We start from the raw sequence: 23806 nt of genomic DNA, 5'->3' as shown, positions 1-23806 counted from the left end.
TAAGGCTTTGTGTCCAGAGTCTAGAAAGAACTTTTACAACTCTATTAGAAAACAACTTTTAAAAATGGGCACAAGATTTGGACACTTCTTAAATGAAGATCTATGAATTGCTAATGAACACATGAAAAGCTCACCATTAGGAAAACACCAACTAAAATTAAAATGAGATACGTGAGAATGGCTAAAATAATAAAAACTAGAAATACAAATGTCAGCAATGATGTAAAGCAACCAAAACTCTCATCCATTGCTAGTGGGAGTAAAATGGTGCAACCACTTTGGAAAATAATTCAGTAGTTTAAGAAAGTCATTTATATAGGGCAGAGCAATTCTATTGATATTTCTAGCAATTTACCCCAAAGAAATAAAAACATTTGTTCACAAAAGATAGTACATTAATGTTTACAGCATCTTTACTCCTAACATTGAAAGATAAGGCAACCCAAATGGCCATGATCAAGTGGGTGGATAAACAGACTGAGATATATCCATTGGCAGGTGGATTCTTTACCACTGTGATACCTGAGAAGCCCTCTATAAATCACAGTCACTGATGTAAACTGAAAGGATGGAAGTAAATGGAAGGGATAATTAGTAATTCTATAAATTTATATACAATTAGTAAAGAGGTAAGAGAGAGCACACAAAAAAAGGTGAGGGAGGGCAACAACAAGCAGAGAGAAATACATAATACAAAAGATTAGTGCCAAAGGGCCACCAGCGAAATGAGTCATCATACAAACTGGCCTATCAACGTATTATACCTCAAGTGAGAAGAGGCAAAAAGAAAAAGAAAGACAGAGGACTTCTCTGGTGGTTCAGTGGTTCAGAATCTATGTGCCAATGCAGAGGACACGGGTTTGATTCCTGGTCCAAGAAGATCCCACATGCCACAGGGCAACTAAGCCCACGAGTCACAACTAGAGAGCTCATGCTGCTGCTGCTGCTAAGTCACTTCAGTCGTGTCCGACTCTGTGCGACCCCACAGACAGCAGCCACCAGGCTCCGCGTCCCTGGGATTCTCCAGGCAAGAACACTGGAGTGGGTTGCCATTTCCTTTCCCAATGCATGAAAGTGAAAGTGAAGTCGCTCAGTTGTGTCAGACTCTTAGCGACCCCATGGACTGCAGCCCACCAGGCTCCTCCGCCCATGGGATTTTCCAGGCAAGAGTACTGGAGTGGGGTGCCATTGCCTTCTCCGCTAGAGCCCCTTATATCAGTATCTAGGGCCCCTTTGATTAAACAGGCAAAACAGTGAAGGAAATAAACACAGTTCATAGTTTATTTCTAAACATCTGACTGGAAACAATTTTTCCTTAGATATCTACAGACCAATAGAAAAGGAACTGTAAGAAGGAGAAATAATTCAAAGGGTGAAAAAAAGAGATCTTATCCAGCATGGTATGACAAAGGAACATACATGTTTTAGTGCCTAAAAACTAGAGAGTACTCTCCCTTCCAAGTTTCCAAAAGCTCTTATCTTATTCAGTATAAAAATAAAACACCTCTTGTATGAGGGTAACCAAAGAAAGTTCAAAAGTTATTCATAAAAAGCCTTTACAAATCATTAAGAAAAAATGGATAAGCATTCTAATCATAAAATGGGCAAAGAACATAATTTAGAAAATATGATACCGATACATATACTCAGTAAGCATAACACCAGGAAAAAAAAACATCCTATTAGTAAACAAAGAATGAAAATCAAAACAATGAGATGCTATTTTCGCTCATCTTTGGCTTAGTTACAAAAAATCAAACTATTCATGGTTAGTGAGGATGCTAGATAACAAAGAGATGATATTCTGCAGTTTACACAGCTATAAACTTTTCTGGAGGGCAATTTGGCATTATTTATCAAAAGTCTTAAAAATCTGTATACCCTCTTTGACCTAGTAATTGTTTCTTTCTTTTCTCAAAGATTATTTAATTTGTGGCTGCACTGGGCTTTCGTGGCTGTGCGCAGGCTTTTCTCCAGTTGTGGTGAGCGGGGCCTGCTCTCCTGTTCCTGAGCTCAGGCACCAGGGCATGAGTCGGCTTCAGCAGTTGGGGCTTGTGGGCTCTAGGGCGCAGGCTCAGTAGTTGTGGTGCACAGGCTTCGCTGCTTGGTGGTGTATGAGATCTCCCCAGTCCGGGGATGGAACTCATGTCCCCTGCGTTGGCAGGCACTTCTTAACCACTGGACTACCAGGGAAGCCCTGACCTAGTAATTCTACTCAAAAATTTACCTTATGAACTGATAAAAATATGTAAAGATTGTCTGAGATAGCATCATTTACAAAAGTGAAAAATCAGTAACTTTCTAAATGTCTTATTGAGGACTAAAATATCATGGTATGTCCATACATGTTAATATAATACAGTCATTAAAGTTCACATTACAAGTGAATATGGAACTATATCCAGGATACATCTACTGCTAAATGACCAAAGTAGATGACAAAACTATATAGGTACTTTCACTATAGTTCTGTTCAAAAGCAAAAAACTTCACATGTATCTCTCTGTCCATCCATCTATCCAACCAGGATAGAAGACAGGAAGATCAAGAGATCTTTCTTTCCTGAATGCTAATATTGATTTTTCCAATATTTCTTCAAAGGAACATCTATTTTATAAAACAAAGAAAGACTTTAATAATTTTAAAAAACTTAAAAGCATACGCTTCTGAGTTAAATAACTCTCATTTCAAAATCCCCACTGAAGTGACCAAACTGAATACACAGAGCACAGCCCCCACTCCCCACAATGCCTCCTTTGTCACAGCAAGGGCCACGGAATCTAGCATAGCGCCTGACACATAGCAGTCAACAGCTGTTAAATGGGAAAATGCTATCCATCTGCCATAAACCTTACGGAATTACTGCCAGGTGGATGGAGGATAGCTAGAAACAGGTCATGAAGAGCCAATCCACAGCTTCCCTTCCTAAGAGAGCAACTTAAAAATAAAAAGTTTACTTTGCTTGATGTCAGTATATAGACCGGAGAAGGCACTTGCGACCCACTCCAGTACTCTTTGCCTGGAGAATTCCAGGGACGGAGGAGCCTGGTGGGCTGCCGTCTGTGCGGTCGCACCGAGTTGGACACGACTGACACGACTTAGCAGCAGCAGCAGCAGCATATAGACATGGAATTGATTTTTGTATACCAACTTTATATCCAACAACTTTGCTAAACTCACTTATTAATCAGAATAATTTATCCTTATTTTCTACATATGAATCACATTATTTACAAAGATAGTTTTTTTTTTTCTTTTCTTTCCAATTGTCTTTTTAGTACTTTTTCTTATCTTACTGTATTGGCTAGAACCTTCAAAATAAGCTGAATAAAACATAATTAATGACTCTTGTCTCGTCCTATTTCTTGACATTCTTCGTGGTAATAACAGTTGTTCACCGTGTGATTAGTCTTTTTGTTTTACATATTCCCATATGCATATTTCATGATTTAAAAGGCAAAATAAAAAGAAAGCAGAAAGAGAAGAAACTATGAAGAACCTGGCAAAATTCTTCAGTTTGGAAGAGTCAACTAGTTTCCTACTGCTGCTGTTAACAAGATACCACAAATTCAATGACTTAAAACAACATAATTTATTATTTTATAGGCTGGGAGATGAGAAGTCCTATAATCAAGGTGTTGGCAGGGCTCTTCTTTCCAGACACTCTGTGGGAAAAATCTGTTTCCTTGTCTTTTCTAGTGTCTGGAGGTCACCTGGCATTCCAAGGCTCATGGTCCCTTTCTCCATCTTCAGAGCCAGCAGCATACTATTTCCAAATCTCTCTCTCTGACTTCTGGTTCCATCACCACGTCTCCCTTTGCTGACCCTGACCCTCCTGCCTCCTTGTAAGGACCTTCGTGAATATGTTAAACCGCCTGGATAATCCAAGGTCACGTTCCCATCTCAACATCCCTAACTTAAACACATCTCCAAAGGCCCTCCGCCTTGTAACGTAATTTATTTAACAGGTTTTGGGGAACAAGATGTGGCCCATCTTTGGGGGAGGGCATTATTCTGCCTACCACAAAATGTGAAGACGTGGAGGCAGATGCAGAATACCACTTGGAAGACTTTTCACAGCTACAGATTAGTACCATTCACAATCAACAGTTTAGAGAGGCCCCAAAAAATGTAAATGGGACGTGGCCAGAGGGTAGAATTTCTTCTTGACATGGTAGGCCACAGCTCTGGGAAGGAGGTCAGAAATTGCCTTATCATTTAGGTGAAACAAAAACTGGACATGGGATGCTAGCTCTGCTAAGTAGCTCCATTATACACAGGACAGAACATATAGAAAATAAATTCACATGTTGAGAAGGCACACCACCTGGCCTCCTCCCCATGCCCTTCAGGGTGGTGACTTGGTAGCACAAACCTATATCAACCAAATTTAGACTTGAGAAGGGGATTTTAAATAATATCTGTAGACAAAGAAGGCATCCAGTGAGAATCTACCTAACCTGTTATGGACAAAATATCAGAATTGAGTAAACCTTTAAAGAAACATAAATGGCCAGAACTGGATTGCAGAAATAGAAGCTTGGGACCTAAGGAAAAGAGCCTGAAACGTAAAAAAAAGGGAATGGAGCATGCAAAGAGGGAGAGAAACCGAATACTTGGAGGAAAGATGTTAGATGAAAAAGACAGTATCTGCTTTATTCTCACACTGGATTGGATTTTTAAAATCACAGGTTTTGTAAAGTATGCTAAAAAAAATGATAAAAACAAAAATTATAAAAGAGACCTGGATAAAAGGTAGGCAAAAATATAAAGATTCCAGGATAAGACAGGGAAATAACATAAGGAGACAAATAATGCAACAGAAGATTTAAAAAACTGAATTAGAAGCAGTGAAGAATAGAATCAACACTATAAAAATCTGAACCAACTACAGAGAGGAAAAACTTGAGAAGCCTTTTGAGGCTGTAGAGGTAAAAGCAAAAATAAATAAATAAAATGATGACAGAAAGATATGTGGAGGGCAAAGAATAGAGATCTAACATACACGTCAGGAGGAAAGAAATTATCAAAGAAAAGAACAAACACATTAGTAATCAAAGACACGAGACATGATAACTTTTCTGATCCAAAGATAGAACTGCATTTGCTTATTAAAGAGCTCATTATATGCCATACAACATTAAACTACAGAGCCCAACATCTAAACAAATCCTCATATAATTTGAAATTCAAGATTTAAGAAGTTTTAAGTTACCCATGCTGTATGGGGGGAAAAAAAAAGTAAACCTACAAAAGAAGAAAAGTAAGACTGCTCTTCATTTTTTCCTAACCGCTAATGCAATGGAATAATAGCTATTGTTTTAAAGGGGAAAAAAGTTGACCTAAGTTAAGTTGCCATTCATGTGCAAGGGCAAAATAAGAACACTTTCAAAACACAAGTGTTCAGATAGCAGCCATGAAGAATGTCATTGATATATTGTTTAATGAAAAGAACAAAGTAAGGAAGAGAATGTATACCACACTATCATTTTGATCATATATGTATATATGTTTATAAATACATTTCAATGGGCATAGAAGTGGTATAAAAAGACAAATATCGAATTGTTAACAGTGGTTATCCCTAGATCGTGACTTTTGCCTATACATTTTTGTGAACTGTTTGATTCTTTTGCATATATATATTACTGTATTTTACAAAAATCATCTTAATTTTTAAAAAGCCTTCATGTTATCTTTGCTGGGACAAATTCTATAATGTCGCATCTAAATAACAAATAAGTCAAAGTAAAGAAGATAAAAATGGGAAAGCCACAGAATAAATAGACTAAAAACTGAGAACTGAAAACATTTAAAATAAATTTGAAATGATTATAGATTTAGAAACAAAATGCAACTGTGTGAAAAAGAAAATACATATTGTAAGCAGTCCTAATTTCTACATCTTAAATATAGGATAGTCAATTGACTGCCCCCCCCCTTTCATTCTTGATGTTGATACTCAGAGAATAGAAGATTATTTCATGTTTTTCAAAAAATTAGTCCCACTTAAAATGAATATTTTCCGGATCACCAAAAAACAAAGGCAACTTTTGTCCCCAAACTATGTATGTATGTATACGTGTGTGTGCGTATATATATAAAAACAAGGATTTTTTTTTTAAAAAAGCACAAAACAAGCAGCATATACTGTATGATTCCAATAGTATTAAAGGAAAAGAATACACACGTATAAGCATGGGAGGGGTGGAGACTGAGAGGACACATACGAAATCTTAACACTAGCTAATTTTAGGTGGTAGTTTGTAGGTAATTTTAATTTTCCTGTGCTTTTCTATACTTTCTATATAAAATGTTTGCATAATTATGTGTACAATAAGCAACTTGCCAAAACTGTCATTTAAGAAATGGACAAGCCAATGGTTTCAAAAGTTGGACAGTTTAAACCTCATTTTTAACCTCAATTACGTATTAATGACAGTTTCCTGGGATCCTACATCCAGACAGAAAGCAAAGATGACTGTAAGAATGAATGGGATATGCTTGTGAGATGTCTAACTTCATCCCTGGTGGCTCAGAGGTAAAGAATCTACGTGCAACACAGGAGATGTGGCGACATGGGTTCGATCCCTGAGTCAGGCAGATCTGCTGGAGAAGGAAATGGCAACCCGCTCCAGTGTTCTTGCCTGGGAAATTTCATGGACAGAGAAGCCTGGTGGCTTTAGTCCATGGGGTTGCAAAAGGGTCGGACACAACTGAGGGGACTAAAAAACATCACCTTATAATACAATCTATCTCTCTTAATCAAGCTTAACAGTTGCCCCAGCATTAACTTGTTGGAAAGTTCTTCACTGAGTTCTTGGGTCAGATAACAACATGGGAATGAAGACGCAGAAGATCACACAAGTTAGCCTACTTGGGGAAGCTAGAATGAGGATAGCTTACATCATTACTTATGACATAAATGATTTGGTTCTCATTAAATGGCTAGAGCTTCAGAGCCTAAGAAAAGAAACAGCCTGTCACTAAATAAATCCTTGTTCAGTACTACCTATAGCTATACAGTCACATGCATGCTTTTTAGATAATTAAGCTTTTTTGATATAGACTAACATATAACATGAACTCAACAGGTTTCTCCTAAAACAATTTCCTTTTTACCACTTCTCCTATCTGCCCACAGGGTTATTGGGGTTTCAGTGAGGAAATATGTGTACAGAGCTTAGCACGCCTGGAACCTGACCAGTTGACTGCAAAATCTTAAGTAAAGTGAAGTGAAGTCGCTCAGTCATGTCCTACTCTTTGCGACCCCATGGACTGTAGCCTACCAGGCTCCTCCATCCATGGGATTTTCCAGGCAAGAATACTGGAGTGGGCTGCCATTTCCTTCTCCAGAGGATCTTCCCAACCCAGGGATTGAACCCGGGTCTCCCGCATTGCAGGCAGACGCTTTACCATCTGAGCCACCAGGGAAGCAAAATCTTAAACTTACTATTATTATGGTTTGATTACTTTTTCAATCACTTATGCTTATTCAGTATAATGCAGCAAAAAGGACACAGGGTTTTAAAACTTGTTCTTATGGAAATTTTCATATATGTACAAAAGTGGAATACTATTAATATAAGAAACTCCATGTACCCACCCGATGTGAAGAGCTGACTCACTGGAAAAGACCCTGATGCTGGGAAAGATTGAAGGTAAATGGAGAAAGGGGTGGCAGTGGATGAAATGGTTAGATAGCATCACCGACTCAATGGACACGAATTTGCACAAACTCCAGGAGATAGTTAAGGACAAGGAAGCCTGGGGTGCTGCAGTCTATGGGACTGAAAAGAGATACAATTTAGCAACTGAACAACAGCAAAAACCCACTATTCAGATTTAATCGATCAACGTTTGGCCTTTTTCCCCCCATCTACACTCCTATCCACCTTCCTTCCTCCCCAGGTTATTTTGAAGCAAATCCTGGATGTCAAATCATCCATAAAGATGTGATATTCTGAAGTCATACAGACAAGGATTCTAAACCTCACATAGCGACATGGCCCTGGGTAAAATACTAAACCTCTGAATTAAGGTGCCAAGCAGCCGCTCATGAACTTAACATGACTTTCTCCTGCTGCTGCTGCTGCTGCTAAGTCGCTTCAGTTGTGTCCGACTCTGTGCGACCCCATAGACGGCAGCCCACCAGGCTCCTCTGTCCATGGGATTCTCCAGGCAAGAACACTGGAGTGGGTTGCCATTTCTTCCTCCAATGCATGAAAGTGAAAAGTCAAAGTAAAGTCGCTCAGTCGTGTCTGACTCTTAGCGACCCCATGGACTGCATCCTACCAGGCTCCTCTGTCCATGGGATTTTCCAGGCAAGTGTACTGGAGTTGGGTGCCATTGCCTTCTCCATCACTTTCTCCTAGCTGGCTCTCATGTTCCGCGTCGGCGATATTTCTGTCTACATGTAACCAGCTCCGCTCTGTTGCTTTTACCCTAACCCATACTCTATCTCACTTTTGAATAATCCCAACAGCCACCTGTTTTCTCAACCTCTTGTTCATCCCATGCCTGGGTTTTCTATTACAGTTTGTTTCTTTTAGGCAGAATATTAATCCTGAAAGATGTTCAGCAAATCAAAAAGATCAAGGGTGAAGCAAGTTTGGGAAAGGTAGCAAAGGCTATCCTCCTTGCAATGTACATGACATTAGAAGTTCCAAAAAGTCCTGCAGTAACAGCTTCTGTCTAATACTGTGTTACTCTAATTTACATGATTGTGGAACTTTTTTTCACCTAACTATTAAGAACCTATACTAGAGTTTCTTGAAATTTACTTGGGAAATACAGTGATCGGTTAATGCCAAGTCAGTGCTCCTTGAGCAATGCCTTCAGTGGGAAACTACCAATTCAATAAAATTTCAAGAGTTCCTCCTTAACTACAGATGCAAATTAACTTGTTTGCTTGTCACATCTTTGTGTATGCCACAAGTTATCTTCCAAACTAGGTGGGTGTTTGCCTTCCATGTCTGAGTCTCTCTTGAGTGCACACAGGAGTGGTGTAGGTCTGCTCAGTGAACGCCTGTCTAGTGCACATCCAGGCTGGACCAAACGTGACCACGCTCGACCACAATGAAATTCTCACGTTGCCACTACAAAGTCCTTGAGATACTTTACATTTCTTAGTCGTGAACATCAGAAGCTGGAGAAGATGTCTGTCTTCTTCAGATATCCAAAAGGTCGAGAGTTCCTCAAGAGTCCCCCATATTGATACTGATCTTCCAGGTCAGTGGTGGAGATATTTCATAAGAGCTGATCATCACTCTTTGCTCCTTTCTTGAGCCTCAGTTGTCTCTTTTATAAAATGAAGGTACTAATACCTACTTGGCAGGCACTTTGCGTGGACTTAAATACTGGACAGAAGTAGCTTGTCCAGGGACTGACACATGCTAGATATTCAAGAGATGTTATTTTTCTCTGCCATGGAGAGAAAGAGAGAAAAGGGCACAGGAAGGCATGTAGCATCTTACATAGGGTAGCCAGGGAAGACCTCTCCAACCAAGGTGGCATTGAGAAGGGCGTGAGAGGGCAACACAGTGCTCTGGGGGCAGGGTGTTCCAGGTTACGAGGAAAGCAAGTGCAAAGACCCTGTGTGTGCGGCTGGTCTGAGGAACAGCAAGGATGCCAACGAGACTAGGGCATACTGGGCACAAGCAAAGTAGCAGGAGCTGGACCAGAGAGTTTATAGAGAAGGGACATGATCTTACTGATGCTTTAAAGAGATCATTCTGGGCTTTCCAGGTGGTCTAGTGGTTAAGAATTCACCTACTATATAGCAACATGAATCAGCCATAGGTATACGTTATGCCCCCTCTCTCTTGAACCTCTCTTCCAAATCAACACAATATTGTAAAGCAATTGTCCTCCAAATAAAAAAAATAAATTAAAGAAAAAAAAAAAAAACAAACAAAAAACACCAAGAATTTGCCTGCCAATACAGGGCACATGGGTTCCATCCCTGGTCCAGGAGGATCCCACATGCCATGGAGCAACAAAGCCTGTGCACTACAACTACTGAGCCAGGGCTCTAGAGCCCAGGAACTGCAATTACTGAAGCCCACGCACCTAGAGCCCGTGCTCCGCAACAAGAGAAGCCACTGCAATGAGAAGCCTGTGCACCACAACTGGAGAGAGCTGGTGTGTGGCAACGAAGACCCAGCACGACCAAATATAAAATAAATAAATAGAAATAAAGAGATCATTCCAGTGGCTGTGTTGGAAATAAGACTGGAGAGCAGGAGGAGGGAGGAGCTAGAGAAACTAATCAGAAGGCATTTCACTGAATTGAACTAGGGTGCAGTGGTAAGAAAGCACTGTATGTGTTTATTTTGAAGGTAAAGGAGACTTGGATTGCCGACAGATTAGATATAGAGGTGTGAGAAGAGAGGAGCCAAGAATAACCCCAAGAATTTTGACATGAGCAGCCCCAAAATCAAAGCTGCCATTTATCAAGATGAGAAGACTGAAGACAGCTCAGGTTTGGAGGAGAAAGAAATTCAGAAGTCCGGATTTGGAGATGTTGTATTAGACATGCCTATTTCACAGTCCTTGAGGTGGAGACTACCTTCAGACTATCTGAGTCTCAGTGAGCTGCGACTGCCCTGGGCAGCCTGAGGGCAAGGACCTCGGGCTTGGTGTTCTTCTTGCCAGTCACGTACTTACCACATGCTGTTGTATATCATATACTGTATCATACACATGTATCATATGCTCACACTAAAGCTGGGAGAGGGGTTTCCCTGGTAGTCCAGGGGTTAGGACTCTGCACTTCCACTGCAGGAGGCACGGGTTCAACTACTGGTGAGGGAACTAAGATTCCACATGCCACACAGTGAAAGGCTTAGCAAGTCTAAAGCTGGTTAGGACTCCTTCTGTGTTCTTCACTGAAAGACAGTTAACCCAATAGCCAATTTCCAAAAGCACCCTCCAGAGTCAAGACCACCCTATGATCACAGAAGAACAGGACGTACTAGGATTCCCCTGGCCCAAGTTGCCCAGTTTCTCTTCCAACTCTTCCAACTGAACATCTTCCATAAAGTCTGCACTGTGTTAGCTGTCCTCAGCCTCACATACTACAACTCCCTGTTAGTATTCCCTCTGGAGACTAGAACAGCAGGACTTTATTCCAACTTTTTGCTGGAAAAATATAAAATGAGTATTTCTCTAGAAAGAAAGGTTCTCACATTCCCAATATTAGTCATTAACTGCATTTGAACTCCATTGATATGTCAATGTCGAGACCTTTATCTGCTTATAGAAATTTAACCAAAGGGAATATATGAAAAAAATTCTACTATAAGGAATCACTTCACTGATTATAGTAGTTCAGAAATTCAGAACAGTCCCTTTGTTCAATAAAGCAAAGACTGGTTAAAAAAATCTTTGCATAGAAATGAATACTAAGTGATCCTCAAACATGATTCCATTTAAGAATACATTAAAAAATACAAATGAAAAAAGCAGATTACAGGGACCTCCCTGGTGGTCCAGTGGCTATGACTCTGCGCTTCCAATGCAGGGGGCCAGAGTTCTATCCTGGTCAGGGAACTGGATCCCACATGCTCCAACTTAAGGTTCCTCATGTCACAACTAAGACCCAGCGCAGCCAAATAAAATTTTAAAAGCAGAGTACAAATAACATGTACAATATGACTCTTAGTTGTGTTTAAAAAAAGTGTGTGCATATACTGGAAGTTAAATATGATTGTATATAATCAGCAAAAACAACAGTTGTATTACCACTGGGTAAAGGGAGTTGTGGATACATTTTTTTCCTTTTTACTTGTCTACAAGGAACACAGATCCTTTTTTCACAAAGATGAATTAAAAAAATTTACATTCAACATAAAATCTCTCATATTTGTAGTTTATGTTTGGATTTTAACTTTTACTATCTGACATTAAAACAACGACAAAAAAATCTACCTGCCTTTCTATACATACTTCATCTAACTCAAAAGCTTTCCTTCTGAGAAGCCACTTGTGGGACTGTCCCCAAAAGGCTCTCCCCTAGGGGACATGACGCCAACAACTCCACACAGGGGTCAGTCACAGGGATCCCCTGCTTGGCATAGGAGACCCTGCTCCAGGGGTCTGTGGGCGCGACTTCCCCAGCCCAGCAACTGCTGCACGGGAATGGGAAGCAGAAAGGACGGCTCTACTCTCCACACCTGGCCGCAGCCCCAACTGTTATGCTGAGACTAAGAGCTCCACAGTCCCCACCAGGGCAACAGGCAATGGGCTTTGTTTTCTATAAACAGACAGACAAGGAAAAAGTTCAGGTTAAAACGCGGTCCTCAGAGGAAGAAAAATAGAAACCAGGCAGCGGGGAATGCTTCATATTCCTAAAAGCTTTTTTTGTAAGTTAACACATGGTGTCTGCTTCTCTCTAGTCACCTATTTATCACTCTCCTCCTCAGAGAAGGGAAAAAGCCCTGGCTGTTTTCCTAGTGCAGAGTTTTGTGGCTGGGGGGAAGGATGAAAGGGGGGAGGAAGGAGGGTGCCTTAAGCATGATGCAAACCATTTGGAGCTGAGTGAGAGCACTGCCAACACAAGCTGCACTATTTAAACAAGTGAGGAAATGATCGTATATACAACATGCCAGCGAGCGCACACACACACCAAAGGAAGTCGAGAGGACTTTTTTTTTTTTTTTTTCAGGACACGGAGCTGGATGTCAGCGGCTAAAAGGTCGATATTTTCCCTTAACACCCTCCTCAATGACTTAATCATGTTCCGTTTGCACAGAAAACTTCCCAAGAATAAAAAAGTCTGGAGAATTGAGAGGAGGGGTGAATGGGGGAGGGATGTTTGGCCTGGGGCTGACCTTATCCGAGGTTTTCTCCACGTAGCAGGGGTCCTGAGGGGCAGCCAGCAAGGGGACAAAGCCCGAGAGAAGCCGATCCTCTTCCAAGATGAGGAGGGTGAGGTCATCGTCCGGGTCCTTGTACAGTGGCACCTCAGACTGATTCACTGCAGTCAGTATGTTACAGAAGTCAGCCAGCGTCGACCACACATCCACAGCAACCCTGCGAGAAAGGAGGGAAGACGAGAAGAGCAGCTCTAGAGAGGGACCAGTTCAAGCCGTCTAAGCACTTGTGGGCAGGGACATGCTTGTGGCAAATGCCGTCTACGGCTGGCATCTGCCAGGAAATCTAACCCAAAGAGCTCAGAGACAAAACTGCGCCCGTGGCAGTAATCTGGTGGGTGTGTGTGTGTCCATCTCTGCAAAGTTGAAATTGATTAGGGGGACGCTTTTAATCCTAACCAGAAAGGAAAAAGAATTTAGAGAATCAGTTGCCTAATGCAGGTCCTGTCACCTTTCCAGACAGTGTGCCTGAGACACTTACTCAAACATTCAAGACAACCAGTGCCTGAGGCGGCTCCCAGAATTCCCCTGCTCCTGTCCAGCCAAGTATATGCCACACAGACAGCAACACCATGCCAATCTCTCCTCCTCCTACACAGCCAGAGCGACCAGACACACCAGGCAACGAGTCACGTGGTTGTTACCTCCCATCCCAGTCCCCTACGGTGGTTTAGAGATCTCTTCCTATAGGTAAGGAGGAAAACAATCAAACACACCCAACAAAAACCTCATTCCTGGCCTGCCAAGACCCTCATGGGAAGGAAAAGCCACCCATGCATTTCAGCAGGTGAACGACATCAGTACTGCCTCGGCCACCACTCTCCCCCTCCTCTCCCACACAAGTGGAAGGTAACATACAGGGTGACCAACTCTTCTGGTTTGCCTGGGACTGTCCCAGTTTTAGCACTGAAAGTCCCAGGTCGCCAGAAACCCCTCAGTCTTGGGCAAACTGGGTTGGCTGCTCACCCTAATTGCGTATCACCAGGTCCTGGTCGAACATGCTAAGAACTCCTGAAAAGAAAAAGTCCGGCTCACCCCAGTTTGAACTTCAGAGCCAAATCAGAAAAAGGAGGTTCATTTCTCTGTCACTGTCATTTGTCAAAACTCTCCTGTGGCTCACATCCCTGCTTTGGTGAGTGCTAAGGATCCTTAGAGCTTTCTTTTTTCGTCTGTAGCTCTAACAGTCAAACTGTGGTCAGATCCGGGACCCGCCAAGTTTATAGGCCCTGGGCTGTACAGGACTTCACTTTCTTTTCCAGAATACCTTAACCAGGGCATCTGGAACAGGCAAGTGCCCTGTGGATGCTAAGCTGTACTCTAAAAGGAGCTGCACAGAATAACAAAGAAAAGCTTTACAATGAGGCTCAAGAGATGGGGTGGCGAGAGGCGAGAAGCAGAAGAGAGCTATAAGAGCGAGCTACATCCTGGAATCTTCCCAGAGGAGTCACTGCGCATGAGCTGGATCTGCCAGGGAGGGGCCTCAGACCTGAGGAGTGTGTTTCGTCCGGAGATGGGGAGCTTTTGGGAGATGGCAGAAGAGAGGGCATTCAAGGGCCATGGCTCTGAAGGTGATGCTGGGGGAGAGAGTGGAGTGGAGGTGTGAGGATTCCTTGCCTGGATCCAGGTGGAAGGAGCCTGCACTGGTTTATTTACTGAAATCACTGCACGAGGAAACGGCCATGAAATGAAACATCTTGTTTTCAAGAGTGTCCTGGGAACCAGGCGGAACACAGCTCCATTAATCACACAACGGCACATAATCAACACACGTGTATCGCACAATGACTCGCCTCCCAGGCTTTGCCCAGGAACAAGAACGTGTTTGGGAAGAATCACTGGAGGGGCGAGAGCTTTCTAAGGCCTCTCTCTCTGCACAGACACTGACGACCGGACTCATTCACAAAGCTCCATCTTTTGGCTCGGCTGAGTTTGGCTGTCAGAAATGTTTAAATATGGAAAAAAATAAACAGTTGCAACACGTTTCTGTGCGGAGATCTGCCTGAGCCCCTTTGTGATGTAATGGGAAACGCGGCATTCAGGCTACCAGCTGTAGAATAAACAGAACTTGGAGGGTTAAAAGGAACTGAACTTTCCACGACCCCATCTGCAGAGAAGAAAATAATAAGAGGAATGATGCACTGCCCCACAGCTCTGATAGTTTATCCTCCGGTCCCGGCTGCAGAGACAAGCACCGGATGTGATAGGGCCGCTCAGGGCCGCCTCCGAGGTTAGCGCTGCCCATGGGAGACGCACAGGGAGGCTCTTCCAGCTCCCCGCTTCCTCCCCCTGTGCCCTGCTGGCCACTTGAGCCCACTGCCTGAGTCTGATCCCACAGCAGTGGTGAGCTCTGGCCAATAGGCACTGCTCGGCTGCAGAGCAGCAATTTGGAAAATAAACAGGAAAGACGACAGCGAGAAGGAAGAAGGTGAAAAGTCTCCCAGCTGAATTCTTGGCTTGGGGGCCTTGGTTGGTGCTGTGCAGGTCAAGGCTGCTTCAGGACGTACTTGGAGGCAGGGCGAGGTGGTGGTGGGGAGCAGCAGCATCTCAAGCCAGGGAGAGGCGGCAGAAAATTACCCATGGCTGCCACAATGGGAGGCCCCACATCCCTCTCTCGTCCTCCCACCCCTACCATCTTGGATCCAAGACGAAGAAATATGTGGTACCATGTGGTTCTCATTACCATGCTGCCTGTCCCTAAGGCTCAGATAAACCAAAACGGACTCCTCCCAGAGACTGCTGGCCACCACAAGGGACCCCTGACCACATCTGCCTTTCGCCCATTACCACCCACCTTGTGCCCAAACCTGGAGACTCACTGCATAAATGCAGTGGATGGGAGGTCCTACCCTAGTATTGATTTGTAAACAGCAGCTGATGCCAAAAGACATAGGAAGTGTCCTGAGTTCCCACCCCAGAAATGTCAAGGGGCCCAAGGGGCCAAGCTAGACTGAGCAGGACCAAGAGAATAAATACACAAAATGCTCCGAGGAAAGGTCATTTCTGTCTGGATCCCTCCAAATGGGTGTGCAGATCTAGTGGCTTCTTGTTTCTGGTACCGCAGTGGGGCTGCCCCAGATCACTGCACAGCTCATCGATAGTCCTCTCCCTCCTCGATGAGCCCCATAAACACAACAACTGACCAGGTGCCCATGGACCATACGGTGACTCCCCACAGAGGGTGGGGGAGAAGGGAGTGTCAGGAAACTAATACTAAAAGGAAGAAGTACTTTGAAAAACTAGGTGAGATGTCTGAACTCAAAGTTAAGATGTCTGCAATGGGATGAGGTAATTCCTGGAACCTGGGCAACGTCACCTCAGCTTACCCTGATCGGGCCTCTGGGCTGAGAGGTCAGTTCCGTGGGTGAACACAGGGCTTCCTGTCTGAGTAGAAGGGGAAAAGTTAGCCTTTTCCTGCTCTAGTCTTTATCCCAGCTGGGAGTGCCTTCCAACCTTCACCCTACTGCAGCCCTTGAATGCTAAGGATTCAAGGTTGGCCCGAGCCAAGGGGCCCGATGTCCAATTCTGGTGGCTGTGAGGAACTTTATAGTGCTCCCATTCTTCTAGAAACGCTTAGGAAATGACTCCCCAGGAGAGTTTCCAGACATGCTCAAGCCACCAGTGGTTCTAAATGGACCCTCTAGAGCACTATCCGCTTGGGCAAATCCCTCTGGTTTGTTCTGGTCCCAGCTCGTATTTGGAGAAAGCTCCCAGAGTCCAAAAAAATCTTCCCCCCAAACAGACACAAGGCAGCCAGAGAACATGAAACTGCATGCGAGTCTGTTTATGGCCTTCAGAATGGCGGCAAGGGAGCCTCTCAGGCAGCTGTGATGTGACTAGTGAGCAGGGATCGGCGGCTGCAGGGTGACCCAGTGGTCCAACCTCACAGAACACGCCACACACCGGGAAAGTAGACCTCTGGCTGGAGTCTGAACACCAGATCCTAGCTTGGGACCGACCAGCGGTGGCTAGTTAGAGGTATGCACTCAGGACCAAGGCTTGCTCACTTCCCTACAGACAGGCATTCATTTACTCCACCAGGAAAGGAAAAAAATAAGAGTTAATTTACTTTTTATTGCCTCAGAATTCCAAGGTTTAATGTAGCTGTCAGTTTGAGTGCGGTGCAGCTGCCGGCCGATACAATGCAGCCCAGGCCAGCCCAGGTGACTAGGGAAACACATTTCACAGAAATGAACCAACGCACACTCTTGGCCACACTCTTGGCCGGTTGTTTGGGGGGATATTGACTTGGGGAATCAGATTAACCCTTCGGGCTGGGGTTTGTTCTGCAAACAGCGTTTGTAAAGCAGCTTCAGTACAAGGATCTGAGAAACCCTGATCTCAGGTGGACCAGTGGGTTTCTGGTTTCTTCAATTTTGGCATTTCCTCATACGACATGCCACTCAACTACAACGTGCTTGCAAAGATTCAGGTGTGAGGCAAGTTATACCACAGATCTCTATCAAGCTCCTTCCTAAACTTCAGAAAGGAAGGCAGATCTGCTGGCTTTATAGGGAGCAGGTCAGGTATGAACTTTTCTGCTAACTCCACCCGAGGCCGGGACGACAGTTCAGAGAATGAGGACGAGGGCCCCACTGGGGCTCAGGCCATCCTTCTGGCAAGTCTGAGGAGGACTGAGCCCTCACACACCCCTTCATATTTTTACTGGGGGAACAGGCTGACTGGTGATTAATATCAAGTACAATGACCCCATGTTACAAGCCTGCAGGGGCCTGTGGAGGTGGCCATTTCCTGTGTAATACCAGCTTGTTTAAACACTAACATTCAAACGCCACAGCTGCAGAACAAACCCGGAAAGAGTTGAGTGAGAAGAAGCCCTGCATTGTGTTTCAGAGCTATGGAAGATCAGAGAAGTGGTACAGATGGGAAACGAGTTGGGTCTTTGGTTCCTGGAGTGAGGAGCTCTGGAAACACAGCTAGGATGGCACAGAAGCCAGGCACAAGAAAACTGAAAAAGAGATGGTCTGTGGACTATAGCCACAAAGGGGAAAGGCTCAAGTCCACAGCAAGAGAAGTTGCTCTTAAGATATGTTATATCCTCTTTTTCAAACTTGTTTGCTGACGGACCATCGTATTCTAGCCCACCACCCTTCACGCGGGGTTCCAACCCCCATGGGAGCCCTGCAGGAACCCCCCCACCCCCACCCCCACCCACCCACCCATCTGGAGGAAATGAGCAGGTAACAGCAGAAACGGACCTGAATGCAACAAGTCTGGTAGAGTCAAAAGAACAGTACCTGGGCTTGAAGAGCTTGGTAAGCCCCTTGGAAAGCCAACTCTGTTCTCAGTGGGCTGAGGCTCCGGTTCTGGTCTCAGGCTAGGCAGCTCGGCAGGATGGGGCAGAGCCTGGGTGGGGGTGGGGGAGATCTACTCAGCTCTCTCTGAGACTCAGGAACCACAGTGTATTTTCCAGATGCCACCATGATATAAACAGGAGACGACGTTATCAGGGCTCACTGCTCTAGGAGTTAAGACATGGGCGGCCAGATACCATCCTCTGAGAACATCACTGTTTATTAGGTGACCATTGAGAACTACGAGACTCAGTTAAAGAAGATCCTTTCTGCCTTTCTAATTCACACAAACAAGTCAACCTGGGCCCCTGGAAGAGTGCCTGCTGAAATTAATTCTGCCCAATAGGGCAAAATCAATCTGCAGCCCAGTCACCCTGCACTTCTCTGAGAACATAAACTTCATGTTCTCAGCAGTGCAGCTGGAGCCCTATGGCCAACAGCAGGTCATGGTAACCTCATTCCAGGATTTCTCAAGTACCTCTCCTGTGCCTCCCTCAACCTCTCTCTAGGTCAGCGCCTTATTTGACTTCAGTTCTCCTAAGTTACGCTCAGACGTATGGCCTCAGTCTCATGATGATGGTGTGTTAAACCCATCAGCACTGTGTGTTTGGGAAAGAGCGGTCCCCAGGGGACCTCGACATCTCCATGGCCTGAGTGGAGTCCTCGGTGGCCTCCCTGGTGCGGATTCTCACGGTTCCGGCCTCTCTGAATTCTGAGCTGTAACCACTCCAACACGTCTTCTCAGTTTAGCACACACTGGACCCAAATAACCTCAGCCTGGAGCTGGAAAGTACTCTCCCGGGGTCAGCGGCTGTACCCTGCTGGGGTCAGACTGGAGCCTTGGGCCAACACCCCTTCCTCTCACAAGAAGTCCTGAGTGGTGGTGGTGGTGGGGGGGGAGGTGGGGGACGGCGGCTCCTGCCGTGGGAGAGATCACGTGTGCCCCACACTCAGCACTTGGAGGAAGAGGAACCCCCTGGTGCCAGGCTAGAGTGCTGACGCCCCAACCCGGAGCCAGGGAGACTGGGTGGGGAGCCAGGGTAGCAAAGGGGCTTCCCACAGTCACCACCACTTCCTTCAGGGAAGTGCTGATGGACTAGTACTTAGTGACCTCCTAAAATGCCCTTCTGGGAAGACGTATTAAGCGTCCTTGAAGGGGTGCCGACTAGGCTTGGGATTAGTTCTTATTTCAGAGCTGCCCTAGGAGGGTGAGCAAACGAGCTTCTTTTTAACTCAGGAATGTCTATCTCGTCTACAGGGTCAGCACAGGCAGGCTCCCTGCGGAAATGAGCTTACCGCATGCTCCCTCCATGTCCCCACGTCTCCCAAGGTGGCGGCACCTCAGGGGGCTCCCTCCAGGTCATTTTCAGCATGCTCCGTAGACTACACAAGGCAAGCCATGGAAAAGCAGCAAGTCCAGGAATTTCTGGAGTTTTTTTTTTTTTTTTTTTTAACAGTACTCCAATCCAACAGTGTGATAAATGCATCCGAGCTACAATTAGGAAGATATATAGCATCAGAATGCGAAGGTCTGGGCAGCCTGGTGAAGCGCGGGCTCTCCAGAGCCCCGGCTATGTTTCCCATTATGTAACCCTGGTCATGGGCAGACAGCCAGACTCCAAATGAAAAAGAGACTCTGGCTTGGCACCGGTTCTATTTTCCTATCCTCATTCGGGGTCAGCGCAGTGTCATACAGCTGCAGAGAAAGCTCCGGGGATTAAACCTGGGAAAGCCTCCAAGACCAGGACCTGGGTTCAAGTACCAGCTGAAAGCAATAAACCAACTGCCACAGCTGGGCTAGGTTTGGATGTTCTCAAAGTCCCCTGACTCTTTCACTTACTGAGAACTAGAGATCAAGATGAGGGAAGATTTGGCTTTGGTGGAGCCTCTGAAATGAGGTAGGTTGTCCCACTGACCTCGCCTTGCCAAAGGTCCTGGGATGCAAGGGGGCTACGCGTGGGCTCGCGGAAGCCCGTTGCTCTGCTCTTCTCCGCCACCTGATGTTCACAACGGCCTCATGCTCCCTGGGCAGAGTCAGGAGTGGCTGCCCCTCCCGTCTCACGAAAGCCACAGAATCTGTGCTCCCCACTCCTCCTCCAACCCCCAACATGTGAACGGCCCCTCCAAAGATTGTGATCTGTTCTAATCAGACCAAAGCACTCTACACTGCCTTTTACAGTGGCTCAAGGCAACCTTCCACACCCTGATACAAACCTCCATACCCAAATCTCGGGTGCAAAGCCATCCCATTACGACTCCTAACAGACACGAATGGGAGGTCAACATGCCCACGTGCCAACGCCAGACTACTAAGTGCCACTGTGTGCAGAGGCACAGATGGCTCTGAAGCCCTGCCCCTGTCACTCTGCAGTGTCAGGGAAGTCCTGTCACCATCAGAATAAGTGCTCCACACGTGCCTAAGTGGCTCCTGCGAGGAACAGTCAATGTGACCAGAAAGAAGAGGAATACGGGCCAAGAGGAGAGAACCAGGGAGACCTCATGATGTGGTTTAGAATTGCCCTGAGAAGGTGGAGGATGCTTCCAAGTGACTGACTATGCAAGGAAAGATGGTAACACAATGAAAGGCAGACAGGGAATGAAGAACAATTAAACAAGGGTCCAAATGTGTCAAGGAGACAACGTGGGAGTAGGCATTTCTGGAGGAGAAGAAAACTGAAGCACAGGCTTTCTGGCCACCTTAGTTTAGGATCAATGAGGAATCTGACTTTGCAGAAAACAAATGCGGGCATAGACTAATGAAAACACGAGAAAGAGAGATGTTAGGTGGAAGCGATTTCCTTCCTACTTTCTTGAGATCATTCCCAGACGTTCCAAAGTGAAGAGCAGCATAGGGACCTAGTGTGTCAGAGGGATTTCTGTTCTGACATCTACAGAACTATCTGGAGTATGTTATTCCTCACAGCCTTAAAAGAAAAAGGCTCCACAGTATGGAAGATCAGTGGATGGGAGATGTCATTTTGTAACCTAGAGAAGAACCACCAGACCCTGCCAATCCCTCAACTATAGCATCCACTCAGTGAATGTTAGGCGGTTATATGAGAAACCAGAAAGAAGGGAGGTAAATTCTTACTCCACTTTTCCACAGCTTGGATCTGAAGGCTATGAGGTGGGGTGATGGTCAGACCAGGTCTGCTTTGTCCAGTGGCATCAGCCCTCAAACCACCGTACCTTGTGGTCAGGCCCCGGGATGGCGGGGCCCCTCCTCTATGCTTAAATTTGCATTCCAGAGACAACCAGCCACTGATTCTGACTGCAAAGGCAGACAGTGCAGGAAGGACTCTATTCTCTACCACACTGACTTCTCCAGCCTAGTCTGGATTCATCAAAGAGTAAGTTAACAGCTACAGGAACTTGTTTACTAAGCAATCAGATTCACATTATTTGGTCAGATTTGCTATCCCTGTGAAGGAAAGTCTGAAAAGACTGAGCAAATTTGATTCACATGTCCCAGCCCCGTTTGCCTCTGGCCTTGGAGGTGAAGGCCAGTTGGGGGTGGATGTAGCCTGGACCACGTGCCCAGCTGCAGACTGAGCCCTTGCCCAAAGATGGGCAGCAGCTCGCATGAGCCGGCAACGGTCCATTTGCTCCAGCATCCACAGAGAAAACAGACTCAGCACCTCGAGCAAATGAGGCCCAGCACTTCCTGTGTGAGCTTTCCATTTCCTCAGCCAAACAAAAGCCAAGGGGGTGGGAGAGGGAGGAGGGGAGAAGGGAGACAGGTCACAGCAGAGTGGTTAGCCAGCCTGATGGCCAGGATATGGGGAAACGACCTGGGTCGACCATACTTAAGGCTGTGAGATGGAGTGACCCAGGGAAGGCCCAAGCTCCAGGAGCAGATGGTCTGCCTCCCCCCAGGCCAAGTGAAAGACAGGAAGACACTGTGACCCCTGCACATGCTCAGAAGCAGTGGCTTGAGATACTTGGTGAGCAAGAGTCCTTCCTTGTCAGTTTCTTTCCAGAACTGCAAACTGCCTAGTCGGCATTGCAGATTAATGGCCTGAAAAGTTGGAGGCTGACACGTTAACTCTTCAGGGAACGCTGCTGAGAACCGGCTGCCCCAAGCCAGATCAGCCTGCTCCTTTGTGTGTCTGCAGCTGCCCAGCTCAGGGTTCAACTCTGGCTCACCGGGCCTCAGCCTGGAGTGCGTCCTGGAAACTTAAGAGGGTTCACAGGAAAGATGCAGAGATTTGTTTGGTGCTGTGAGCATCACCCACAGGGTTACAGAGCCAGAGTTGGGGGTCCTGGGAAGGGCAGGCTAAATGGTCCAGGGGTGGCTTCCTGGGGTGAGGAGCAAGGGAGAAATACGAGGAAGGAAAGGCAAGAAAGAATCAGACTCTACAGTCCACATGGAAAGGTCAGTTAACTGCTGGCCAGAAACCTCTGTGTGTCACCCAGGAGCCTGGAGACTCCCATGGCATGGCTCCCAGCCCAGAGAAGCACCCCTCCCCACTCCCTAGAAATGTACCATCCTAGCCATCCATCCTCCTCCTTACAGTACTCTCCCCTCCCAGGGAAGAGCACTAGACAAGAATGAGAAGACGCTAGGCATGGATGCTTGCCCCGAACACACACGCATACACCCAATACAGAGCGTGAAGGAACTGTGTGTGTACCACACCTGCCAGAGACCCCAATACAGCTGCTGGAAGGCGGGTGGTGCAGAAAGGGAGACGGAAAGGTCAGACAGAGAAATGCTGAGGGAGAAACCGAGACAAGGAAAGAAAAAGAATGAGGGAGAGAAATGGACAGTCAACAGAGTTGACCAGAAACAGGCCTGGGTGCACACACATTAGGGCGCTCTTAGGCAAACACACACACACACATACATGGCGACCTGAACACACAGAAGAACATACACAGCGACCTGAGCACACAGAAGAACAAGACGCACAGGAACACGGGTATGGAGCAGGAGCTGGCAAACCTTTTCTATAATGGAACAGACGTAAGTACCTTTGGCTCTGCAGCCCGTATGGTCTCTGTCACAACTGCTCAGCCCTATTACTGCAGCGCGAGAGCAGCGTGGACAGAGGGAACAAACAAGCATGGCTGTGTTCCAATACAGCTTTATGGGCCCTTTTCAGGGTCCCTTTTCATACACTTTCTGCAAGTCATGAAGTCTTATACTTTTGATCTTTCTCTCAACCATTTAAAAATGTAAACCATTCTTAGCTCATGGGCCACAGCTTGCTGACCCCTGATACAGACACACACAAACAGCAGGGAGGGAGGCGGGAGAAGAGGCAGGCGGGAAGAAGCTGAGATGGGCAGGAGGAATGGACAGAGGCAGGTGGATGGACACAGGAAGACCCATATATAGAGAAACGTCCCCCGCCCCCAGCAGAGAGACCTAGACTGACACACAGAGAGACACTCACAGACAAATATGGACAGGGACACAGGCAGTCCTGGGCACAGATGCTCAGGAACAGACACTCCCACAGGACACAGCCACACAGAGAGACACGGGCAGGACTGAAGCAGAGATGGACTGACATGGGCCCAGACGCACATATGAACACAGAGACAGGGCATCAGACCACAGTGCAACAGGGTCCTCATGGGGACACAGGAGCCCTGCAAAGAGACCCAGACACA

At 45.8% G+C, this 23806-nt stretch overlaps 1 protein-coding gene across 13 annotated transcripts in view; it reads right to left on the bottom strand.

Annotated features, from left to right (window-relative positions):
• The window catches only part of SMG6 (SMG6 nonsense mediated mRNA decay factor), a 201507-nt gene that overhangs the window by 82224 nt on the left and 95477 nt on the right, over positions 1-23806 (bottom strand). For 12 of the 13 annotated variants that reach the window (XM_055576925.1, XM_055576926.1, XM_055576928.1 and 9 more), the window contains one exon: positions 12834-13035. In XM_055576925.1, the coding sequence (XP_055432900.1) occupies positions 12834-13035 (202 nt within the window). Of the gene's footprint in view, positions 1-6148; positions 12257-12833; positions 13036-23806 lie in introns of those variants that run through there. The other variant, XM_055576930.1, reaches the window with a different exon arrangement.

The sequence above is a fragment of the Bubalus kerabau genome, chromosome 4 (assembly GCF_029407905.1).
Source record: "Bubalus kerabau isolate K-KA32 ecotype Philippines breed swamp buffalo chromosome 4, PCC_UOA_SB_1v2, whole genome shotgun sequence".
In the NCBI taxonomy this organism is placed as follows: domain Eukaryota; kingdom Metazoa; phylum Chordata; class Mammalia; order Artiodactyla; family Bovidae; genus Bubalus; species Bubalus kerabau.
Note: the sequence above shows the minus strand (reverse complement) of the source record. Positions and strands in the feature narration are given on the sequence as shown.